At 36.0% G+C, this 12424-nt stretch overlaps 1 protein-coding gene across 5 annotated transcripts in view; it reads left to right on the top strand.

Annotated features, from left to right (window-relative positions):
- The window catches only part of LOC117417358 (fibronectin type III domain-containing protein 3B-like), a 247917-nt gene that overhangs the window by 161902 nt on the left and 73591 nt on the right, over window positions 1-12424 (top strand). For all 5 annotated transcript variants that reach the window (XM_034029463.3, XM_034029464.3, XM_059034586.1 and 2 more), the window contains 2 exons: window positions 6485-6642; window positions 9136-9195. In XM_034029463.3, coding sequence (XP_033885354.1) covers window positions 6485-6642; window positions 9136-9195 — 218 coding nt within the window. The remainder of the gene's footprint in view (window positions 1-6484; window positions 6643-9135; window positions 9196-12424) is intronic.

Raw genomic sequence — 12424 nt, forward strand, 5'->3', positions numbered from 1 at the left:
CCGCATCACCAAATTGAATCATTCAATTTACACATTAGCTAATTTAAATTGTTAGCACTATAAATACCCTCTTCACTTATCTCTCAGTTGCGTTTTGATTTCATCGTAACCCACCACCTCCCCATCTCCACCTTTCTTAATAACAGTTTTTATGTTTTATCAAATGGGGGTCAGCCTCGTCCAGTTGGCCAGGCAGCGAACCCTCAAACCAAGTTAGGTTTGATGCCAAATGAATGTGTATATACAGCATACTTTTCTGTTAAATCGCATACTCCGCATTCTCTACAATAAATATTTGTACTAAAACATTTTGTGATTGGTGTTTGTCCCGAACTACTGAACTGTATTTGAAGAGTTGCTACCCTCAATGGGCCCCTTTCTGACACATCTTATTATTTCAAGAGGATCAGTGTCTGAAGTGTGTTTCCCAAAGGGCTACTGCATGACCAATATAAGCAATCCTGTTTTCTCTTCAAACCATTTTCTTTCCTTGCCTCTCAGCATCAGCACCACAGCTTCTACCAACATACAGTAACAGAGATTCAGGTTTCAGCTTTACATCAAATCCATTTTCTGTTCGGCACATCCTATGTTCAGAATGTTTCACATGTTTTTCATTTACTGTATTTAGAGGATCCCTTGTCCCCCTGCATACAGTGGATATACTGTAGGTCATGGCAATGTATATATTTTATGTATCAGCAGCTGCTTATTCACAAAACAAACATTATCACCAATCTCCTTATCTTTCTTCTGAAAATGCATCATTTATTACGTGAAACCTACATAGCAAAGGACTACTTTTAAAAGGGGTACTTTTAAACTGTGGAACATATTCAATTGCCAGTATGTATTTTAACTAAAAAGCTAAAAGGAAGTGGCTTGCTTTGTATTTTTAATCTGCATGTTTCCATCTATAGTCCTTCGCAATAGTTTGACCACTTCTCAGCAAATACAATTTTAAAAAGTCCATTAGGTTTATAATAAATCGAAAAGAGCAGCTGACCTCCTGAGTATCATAACAGTGTGCTTGCTATTTTTGCTTTTCCAAAAAAAAACTATCAGAAATACACTTTAAAAGCAATTAAAAAAAGAGTCATCCAGAATAAGCGACCAGTGTTTTGTTACTGCTTTGAGACAAAAGCAGCCCTGCTGGGATAGTAATAGCTAAACATGTTGCAGAGTGCCTTCCGTTAGCAGTTATATAGCCCTTCATCAAGTTCCTGAAATACTGAGAAACAGAAATTATTTTAATAATAATAATAATAATAATAATATTCTGGAGACAGCATTCGGAGGCTAATTACTTCACATCTTTGTGCGAGAGCCTTTCTTGTGGATGCTGACATGTATTTGTGCACATGTCACACTCTTCAATGTGAATGTACGTCATCAGCATGTCCATATTTTACTTTTACAAGTGCAGTACTTGGTGTACTGCACTTGTTGTGGTTCTCAGAAATGGAGCTCGAAGCCACCTGCTGATAAATTACTATGGTTCTGTACCAAAGACAATGGCAGCACAAGGGCTGCTGCGATGTTACAAGCTAATGGTATATCAATAGGGACCAATACACTCCGGTAATACTGTGCAATATTGTTAAAGTAGTTTTTCAATTGTATTTTGTATTTGTAATGGCATACACTTCTGAAATAGCAGTCAATGTATTATTTTTTTCCTTTTACAGCTCTGGACTTAATACATGCTCTGTATAAATGAACTTACAATGCTGGAGGTGACTATCAAATGCACAGCATCTGTACTTTTTACATGTAGAAGTTAATTGGTACTAACATGGTATAGTTTTATTTTTCCCCTCAAAGCAATTGTTACCAATATTCAAGAAGCTTATGCTGTATAATAACCATAAATTGACTACGTTGACAGGAATATGATCCTTATGGCGGCTCAGAAACTGTGGTCATTCAAACATGCCCGTTCACCATGGAATGGACTTTCCATCAGAATCGTTTTTTTTTTTTTTAAATGGCTGAGGTTTTTGTGCAATGTTCTTATCCTTTATCTTAGTCTCGTTTGTCCACGACCTTTGTATGTCACTCAATAAAAATATCTCTCAGATTTAACATTTCCTATTAATGGGAAAACTCAGCAGGGACATTTGCCTCTGGCAGTATTAAACCATTAATACCATTAAAAAAAATACAATTCAGCCTTTCTCTATCTCTTTCCAACAATCTAACTTATGTAAGACATAAATCGGTAGGAGTGAGAACTGTGACCTGAGGAACAGGGAAAGGTAACAGGGCAGTTAGTGGGATTGTAGTCAGGACCGGGGTTAGGAGAGTTTCTAGCTCCCTGTGTTGCAGGTACAGATAAGGATCACACCTGCTCCTCACACCCATGCTTTCTGCCTCACACCCATTGTAGTGCTACTGAAGGGTTAACACAAAGATATTCTAATTCTACGCCCGTTCTCAATATTCCCTGTTTGTCAAGCCGGGTGATACAAAGAGAGCCCTTAAAGGTTACAGTTTTCATTGTTTCTCTGGTGATAGGGATGCAGTGGAGGCGGTCCTATGAATGTATGTACTGCACAGAATGTCACACTTTACGTTGTTCCCTGTATCTGTAAAACAGCTTCTCCAATTGTAATGAAACTTGGTATTGACATTATTTCCCATAAGTTATTGAAAGTACTACATTGTGGAGATATCTCTCTGTCTGTACCTTTATCCACGTGTACGTCACACTTACATTTTTATATGTTTCTTGAGAGCTCAAGAAGTTATTCCACGTAGTCATTTTAATATTCTTCACTGTGATAACACCTCATTTAGTCTTAATTACTACTTCTTCAATTTTCAATACACTATTCATATCCATGTCTTATTGTATCCTATTATGACCCTATTGTATATTTAAGATATGGTCGGCAACTTTGTCAAAGCAGTTTGCTCTAATTTTGAATTTGCAGCAGTGGCAAGGATGTGTGTTACTGACATACTTAGTAAGCATTGTGAAAATGAACTCAGTTTATGATATTGTTGTTTTTGGTCTAGACCAACATGGGTTCCAGTTTTGCTGGCAATTCAGTCCCGTCCCATCCCGCCCCCCCCCCCATCACAGAATTTGAGTGCTCCATCTGCCTTCAGTGTTTCTCTGAATCACCCCAAAATTACGTATTATACAAAGTGTAAGGGATACAATGGATAAAGAATGTAATGGTTTAAGTTAAAATCATGATTGTGCCCTATGTACATTGTTATCACAGATTACAAATCAGTGTGATCAGTTCACATCATGCTGCCTGTAAGCCCTACAGTTTACTTGTGTTGGACTGCAAAGTAAATCAGGCTGTAAAACATGTTCTTTCCTAACTTCAGTGATGTGGTCCCGGTGGCATTAAATGCTGTTATACAATTATACAACTCATTACTCAAGGCTTTAGGGGTATGCAAACATCTTCACGTTCAGTCTGAAGCTCTAAAAGCTTTGATTCGATCTAATCTCCCACAGCTCAACACACAATGTTAGAAAGTACAACATGATTCCTCATACTGTCGTGACAAACAGTCTGAAACATGCTGCACAGCTTGGCAGTTTTACAGACTACATCCCAACTGTTTTTTTTCCCTATTTTATTTTATTGTTATGATTTTTTTATTATTATTATTAAATATACCATATTAAATGCCATCAGTTCGATATACCAAGGTTTCCCTTTTCACATAATTATAATGTCTTTGTGCTGATGATAAAGACTGTTAGCTTGCTGGAGACCCAATTTACAAAGATTATAGCCAAATTTTATATACATGAAAAGGATGCCCTACTGCTCCCATTAATTTGTACTCTTAATTTAAGCCAAGGTTTTCATAGAGCAATTAGATTAGATTAGATATACAGAAGGATTGCAGCATTAAGGCCATTGCACACCTGATCTGTTTTTTTATTTTTTATTTAATGCATGGAATTATGATCCAAATATTAATTTAACTACATGGGCCTGATTTTCAAGGATTGGTATCTTAGCTGGAAACAGTACAAGTTTCTGCTTGTTTATAAGGGTGCCATTTCCCATGGGTCATGTGTCTTATGTTTATACAGTATATGTCATATCAGCAGTGTGTTTGTGTAACATCAAGTACTCTGTGTCGGCTTATGATCCTGAATTCACCTTTTATTATTATTATTATTTATTTCTTAGCAGACGCCCTTATCCAGGGCGACTTACAATTGTTACAATATTTCACATTATACAGATATCACATTATTTTTACATACAATTACCCATTTATACAGTTGGGTTTTTACTGGCGCAATCTAGGTAAAGTACCTTGCTCAAGGGTACAACAGCAGTGTCCCCCACTGGGGATTGAACCCACAACCCTCCGGTCAAGAGTCCAGAGCCCTAACCACTACTCCACACTGCTGCCCTTTCTTCAACCAGCAACGTACTCTATCACAAACACTTTGTATTAAGAAACCAACAGAAACAATAGTGTACATAACTTGCCAGCCTTTTTAAACACCTACAGTTTCAGAGTGGAAAGTTTAATTTCCAGTGCACACAATACAAATCCCCAGTTTCATAAGGTCTCATCCATTGCTGTTTGTCACCCGTGACAGGAATAGGGAATACAGAATCAAAAGTAAGCTCAGAACTGGGTTTCAGGTACCAAAGTCTCATCTCCCTGCTGCAGCAACTTACTTGTCTCTACTGAATTGTATAAAAGTCAATAAAAACAGATAATAGACTTTAACACAACCGCATGACCTGGTCAGATTGGATTCTGCATCATGCAGAAAGTGTTACATATAGGATACCGTAAAAACATGCCTGTGTCTTGAATATAAATCGGATCTTGATTAATAAGTTTGAATGTACTATTTTAAATGTGTTTTTCATCAGACTATTAAGGGGATAAACTACATGCATTTTATTATTATTTATTTATTTATTTATTTATTTATTTATTTATTTATTAGCAGACGCCCTTATCCAGGGCGACTTACAATCGTAAGCAAATACATTTCAAGTTTCACAGTACAAGTAATAATACAATTAAGAGGAAGATAAATACAATGACTTTGGTTCAAGCAAGTACAAGTGTGACAAAATACAATTCAATGATACAGCAGATAAGTGTCATTGATAGTTACATCAGGATATGATTATGATTAAATACATAACACAGGGAATCAACTGGATTGCATCAATCACTGATTTGCAGTGTTAATCCCAGAGAAAAACACAGATAGGTGGCTGCTGCAATCAAAGGTAATTCCCTAATGCTGTAAAATGCTCTTAAAAAGATCAAATTGTGGCTTTTCCTGGTGGGGCACATGTTGATCAAATCAACCCCTTTGTGCTGGAGGATTTAAACCTGCCAATAAACTACAAACAACCAATCAAATAAAAACTAAAACAGATCTGTACGGTTACATAATGTGTGCTTTTCTCATGAAGTGCCAGTCTGGGAATACGAAAGAAAGCTTTTGCAGATTCCAAAACACATAGCCCCTACATCCTGACAACATAAAGTAACTGTTCTGTGTGAGCAATCTATTCTGAAAACCTCTATTTAACTGGCATGTAAACCAGTTTCAAGCATCAGTTTCAAGCATCGTGTTGGGGTTGTATGTTGAGAAACATTGATTCCTCCAAACCTGATTGTGTTAAGCATGTAAATCGTGGCCATTTGTATTCAGATTAAAACCGAATTTTCAATATTAACCAATTTTCTTTCTTTTAACAGTGATTTTTCAACCTGATTTTATGATAAACGCCTGCTAAACATACCCAAGTAAAAGTTTCCCAGTGTTCAAATGTCCTTGATAGCACACACAGCCCTGATTTATTTTAGCACCCTGGTAATTCATCATTGCAAAATCTGAAGCGTTTGGTTGAAGTCTTTATCAATCTGCTCACTTTTTAAATTGAAACAGTAGTTTCCATACATGTCATGCAGGTTTATCCTCTCCAAACAGTATAACAGTGTTCCTGTTAACAGTCTGTTCTGGATGGATTCACTATTGACTATGTAGGCTGGATGTGACACAAAGCAACAGTTGCTGCTGTGAATGTGTGGGCTTGGATTAATGGAGGTTAATGGGTTGTTTCTGATGTTCTGCTGTTGGATAGGTGTCCGGCAACCTCAAACTTAGTTCAGAGAAAGAGTTCACTTGCGTCTCTCGTCGTGATTCACATTTTACAGTTGAGTAAGTTCTTGTCGCTGAGTCGTTCATCAGAATAACCTCACAGCAGAGTTGCATATCATGCCTTTCCAAGCCATCTGCTTATCTATATTGAATATTATTTATTGTATCATTTATTGCTGCAGCCACATTTCAGCAGCCAAATGAAAACGCCAGACAGAGAAAAAGAATATAACTAGGAGATTTTTCATGGACCAAAAAAAAAAAGAATTAATTTGTTGCCTTTGTTTGCCTCCATGTGAAACTTTGTATCTCCCCATTTATATTTAAATACCAATTTTGTTTTCTTTTTATTTTACCTAGGTGTCTAATATCCAAGCCAGGAGCGCCCGCCTAACTTGGGCCCCACCATTAGGGCTCTTGAATGGGGACAGATACAGCAACGGCCTGCCTTACACCTGTAGCTATGAGGTCACATTGTCAGACAAGGGGAGGGATGGAAAGTACCACATTATTTACAGGTGAGTCGGAGACTTCAGTTTAACATCTTTGACCTCTGACTACACCTAAAACCCTATCAAGTCTGTAAAGTGCATATGTATTTTCATCTGCAAGGCTGGCTTTGAGTAGCTTTCAACATGATAGTTACATTATCTTCAGACTTGGTAATATTCTTGTGTTTGGGTCTATTATGGTTACATTTCTCAGCTTAGAATTGATTAAAGCAAAGAGATTACAAAGAATGATTTAGCAATTTGATTATTCATGTTTAAGGAATATGTTAATGTAGTGTGTAGGTGTGCACTGTATGTCTGAATTGTACATCTTCATTTGCGGATGATAATGTGTAAAATGTGAAAATCTCTTAAAAATGGGTGATTTGGTTTTGGAATGATTACTGCAAGGGTACTAGCTTAATCCTCTCAGCTGTGTACAAAAGAATGTGTATAATATCCTAGCAAATAAGGAAACTGATCACATTAATTAACTAGCATCTCTGGTGAAAAACAAACAGGGTTGAAAAGTGTCTATACAAATTGATATGAAAGACAGGAAAAAGGAACATTTGTCATATTTGTTAAAGTGGTAGAAGCAGATGTTGGCTGGTTTATGTACTATGTATATATATACTGTATATATATATATATATATATATATATATATATATATATTAGCTCAAAGAGCCAGCTGCCCAACGTTTCGATATGTTGCTCCGATTGATAGATTAATCGGACTGATTAATCAACTAAAATTAGAAAAAAATGTCATAAGACAACATAAGACAACAGAGACATTGTAGTTGATTTGGTTATGAATCAGTTTTCAAGAACTTTCAGGTGTACACCAGAATATGTGGTATAAAAAAATCTCAAAAAAATAAGTCAAATAAATCTCAACAACATTAAGGGAATTTTATGCCAGTGCAAGAAGTTCAGCTGGGTATTCTGTATTCAGTCTCCAGTTTTATAACACTGAGCTGGATATTTTAACAGTAGAAGTTTTAACATCACTGTTGACAGTGAGTTTAAAACCAACAAGAATGTATTCCTGTCAGTCATGAAAACTTTTAGAAAAGCAGGTAAAGACAAGGCCAGACATCAACCCCTGAATTATCGGCCTGGATTTGAAGTATCTGCGGGAAACTGAGGCACTGTCCCCTGACACCACGGTCGGACTGGTGCGTAAAGTCTGGTTTGATCTTCAACTTAATCTGGCACGACTTGGACACGAGGGTGTCCGACAACTAACAAAAACATCTGAAAGGATGAAAATGGACTTGAATATAACGAGGACACAAACTCACCTCAAGATACAGCTTCAGCATCCATGGCAGCTGCTCCCCTTACTTCCTCAGTGTCATTTGAAACTGCCAATCATCAGCTTATGCTCAGTCCTCTAGTTTTTTAATACACAATAAAAGTTTTTGGTTTTGTCTTAATTTAAAATGTGTTTTAATTATTTTAATTATTTTTCATTCCCCAAATGACAGGTAGCCGTGTTATAAGTCTCTGACCTTATCACCACCCAAGGCGTGGTTTATGTCATGGGAACTGCACAGACTGTCGTGGTTTATTTATGTGTATATATATATATATATATATATATATATATATATATATATATATATATATATATTCATAAGTTAATAACATGAGGTTTACTTGTGCCTTTTTGTAGCTGAACAAGGAAATGAAAACTGAAATTTAACTTTTAAAAACTTTAAACACAAATAAAACAAACATGGAAATGGCGTTATCAAACTTTTAAGAGCTGCTGTGTTGATCCTGTTGTTATATATATATATATATATATATATATATATATATATATATATATATATATATATATATATATATATATATCACGCATATATACCCTTGCTCTGAACTCAAACCATCAGTGGTGCCATTAAACAGAATTACTGAGATGGTAATTTGGTATGATGTGGCTCTGTAGAATACACAGAGCAGCAAGCCAGTAGTGAATTTTGATTATTAATAAAAAAAAAAAAAGTGGTGTGCGTTTCACAGCACATTGTATCATGACTCTAATGTGTGGCCACTGTAATTACATTATGCCTACAGTGTCCTTATACCAGCTACTCTTTGAAAATACTACCTACTGTGTCTCGCCATCATCATGGAAAGGCAGTAGTGAGCACTCGGTTTTCAACCCCACCCCAACCAATAATATCTATTTTTCATAATTACTTATTGTTCATTCATTCATTTTTAGATTGCTGATAAATATACTGAAACACAGTTGTTGAATAGCAAACTTTATGTAATGCATCAAAACAACAAAAAAAGGGCAGAAGTTGGGTACAACACAGAGAGCAGTCATCTCTTCTATGTTGGTCCACCAGTTCTAAGAGTCATGCCATACAATTAAAAATTGAAAAATATATTTTAAAATAAGTTAAATTGCAGAAAACAATACAGTATGCAGCAAAAATGCAGTAGAAAAAGCTTACATGCAGATATTATTAATAATGTTTTATTATTTTTTTCTAGTGGAGAAGAATTAGAATGCAATGTGAAGGATCTGAGGCCAGCAACAGACTATCATGTACAGTAAGTAAGCAGGGAAATGTAAAAAGCTTGAAAGCTTTAAAAGAGCTACATGTCATAAACAATGAAGAACCGCTTTAGTGAAGTAAACTTTGATTTGCATATACCAAATTTGATTAAACTCTGCAGGAGGATTTGCTACAAGCAGTGATGCCTCTTAATCTACATATTCCACATTGGCCGACATTATGAAACCTGATTGGGTAATTAAGGCTTTATCTCTGGAACCTCTTGTCCAATTTTGATTGTGTTAATGTATGGTAATTTCTAATTTACATGATGTGCATATGCAGTGACCTACAGTACATTTTATGATACTGATAGCTCATATGATGTTTATGTGCTTGTCTCTTATGTATTAGTCATGGATTCTTATTATTAAGCAGACAACACAGGCACCATTGAAGACTGATCTAAAATATTACAAATGGTTATGAAAAAAGAGTACAGTAGCTTTGTTTAGATATTACAAGAAACATACTGTGTAAAAAATATAAGTAATTACCACAATGTTATATAATTTTTAGGAAATAAAACCTGTAAGATTTTGGCTCTACAGACAAATAAAGCCCAGATAAAAATGTCTCAAATCTGGGACCAACAATACATAAATACATACATAAATGAAACTATTTTTTGTAAAGAACTGTTTTAAGGGGGCTCAGAAACTGAAACAGTGATATCAAAACAGTATATTTCATGAGCAATTGGACACCAAGGGGTAGATGTACTAAGATGGGCCGGTCGCAGCGCAAACATACTGCAATTTGCATTTTTGTTACGACAATTCGCAAAGTGCACATTTTATCATATGTACTAAGAAAAAAAAAATGTTAATGAAGAGAGCTGCTATATACTAATTTAAATATTATTTGCATCATCTTAGCGAGATCTCTAGCGAGAGTTGTGCAACATTTTTTCAAATAAAATAACAGCAGTTGAGTTGTGGTTTGCTGCAGCAGAGAGTGCCTGAAGGATAATTTAATTTAGTAGTCACCAATTATTTTTTGTTATTTTCTCCCCAATTTAGTAGTGTCCAATTATTTTGTTTGGCTAAACTCACCTCTACCACGCCTGCGGTGACTCGGGAGGGGCAAAGACAAACACACGCTGTCCACCGAAGCGTGTGCCGTTAGCCGCCCGCTTTTTTACACACTGCAGACTCACCATGCAGCCACCTAGAGCTACAGCGTCGGAGGACAACGCAGCCCTGGGCAGCTTACAGGCAAGCCCGCAGGCACCCGGCCAAATCACAGGGGTCGCTGCTGCACGGTGAGCCGAAAACACCCTGGCCGACCTAACCCTCCCTCCTCCAGGCGGCACTGCCCCCAATGCGAATAAAAGATTATTTTAAACTTAAACTAGATGATTTTAGGGTTTTTTTTATTTTATTTTAATTATTATTATTTTTAACTTGGTCTACTTAGTTGCTCCCAACATGCTGGTAAAACCAGAAATCATAGAAATTTGTTTTCAAGGCTTGTAAGTACACCCTGACTTCAGTGAAAATTAGGTACTTAGGTGGTTGTCTTAAATACATTGAGCACAACTGGCAACGCGCAAGAAAAAGCGGACTGGGAAATGCTAGAAACATGCTTTCAAAAGTTCTTAACAAATTGATGCAGTTGTAAGTGTCACAATTGCACACAGCTTTAGTACATCTCATTACAATATTTTTGATACCTCATTTGCACAATCTCCACCCTGTTTTTGTGAATTTCTGCAGGAACGCCCAGAATTACATATTCATTTAAGGCTAAAGAGCAAATAAGAACTGCGGCTGCAAAGCATTCATTAAAATGATGCTAACAGTTTTGTGTTTGTTTAATACATTTCACGCTACACTTCCTTCTGGTTTGCATGTGGTTGGTAACGATTGTGACAGACGCAACACTTGAGTACATCTGCCCCTAAGTGCCTTATTTTCAAAGCATTTACTCCAGTCTCCAATTTTATAAAGATGAAAAATCAACTGTAATTTACAAAACTGAGATATAACTTGAAAATGCTTAAGATACCTCTTGATGATTTATACTAGTTTTGTAAAGTCAATAGGTGATTTTCACTGGAGAACATGTTTTGAAACTATGCCTCAAAAACATCTAGTGAAGTAATAGTTTTTTTATTATTATTATTTGTATCTTATTCTTTCTGTGAGGACTATCCACAACAGGCTGAGTTAAATACCAAACATTTTTCATGTTTTCTATGGGTAGCTACTGCCAATATCATTGAAAGTGGTCTTACTTTAACCCTTAATTATGGATTCAGACAATGTAATCAATTTATTATTATTATTATTATTTATTTATTATTCATTTCTTAGCAGACGCCCTTATCCAGGGCGACTTACAATTGTTACAAGATATCACATTATACATTATTTCACATTATACATTATTTCACATTATACAGTTATCACATTATTTTTACATACAATTGCTCATTTATACAGTTGGGTTGAACCCACAACCCTCCGGTCAAGAGTCCAGTGCCCTAACCACTACTCCACACTGCTACCCTAACCACTACTCCACAATGCAAGCTCTGAGTTACATAATAGGTCCCTGCGTGTTGCTTTAATACAAATATACATTTAAAATAATATTCTTCAACGGAAGTTTCTGTTTTGTCATGTCTGTTTGCTTTCCCATCGTAAGGCTGGCAGTCCTTACTCACTGCAGATCATGCAAAGAGATAAAACCTTGAAGAGGATGCTTTGTTTTCCTGGCTAGACGTGCTGTCTTTAATAGCTAGAGATACGCATCAAGCCATACCTGACCAGCATACTGATTTGTACAACCTTCTAAAGGTCACAGTGGTGATTTACGTTGTCAATGGTTAACATGAGTCTTCAGATTTTATTCTTCAGTATATCACATTAGACTCTGTTCAAGAGCAGCTGTTCAGAATTGTTATGCATGGTGGCGAATAAGGGTATATATTAATACATCCTGTATTTGATCATATCTGGTGCTGTATTTGTGCTTGTACAGTTGTGTAATACATTGCTGTTTGTGCACTTTATTGTAAAACTGCTTTTTTAAAAATCTATTTATTAATGCTCTAAAGTTTCATTTATATGTAATGACTTGCAACCACAAGTGTACTTCTTTCCACACACATAATGTCAGTATTGTAGCAACAGAACCCACAAACCATAGTAAGAAAATGTGAAAAGGAAATGTTAAATGACATTTGAAGCTACTGCTTTTAAGAACACAATATTATA

The sequence above is a fragment of the Acipenser ruthenus genome, chromosome 12, assembly GCF_902713425.1.
Source record: "Acipenser ruthenus chromosome 12, fAciRut3.2 maternal haplotype, whole genome shotgun sequence".
NCBI classification, from domain to species: Eukaryota; Metazoa; Chordata; class Actinopteri; order Acipenseriformes; family Acipenseridae; genus Acipenser; species Acipenser ruthenus.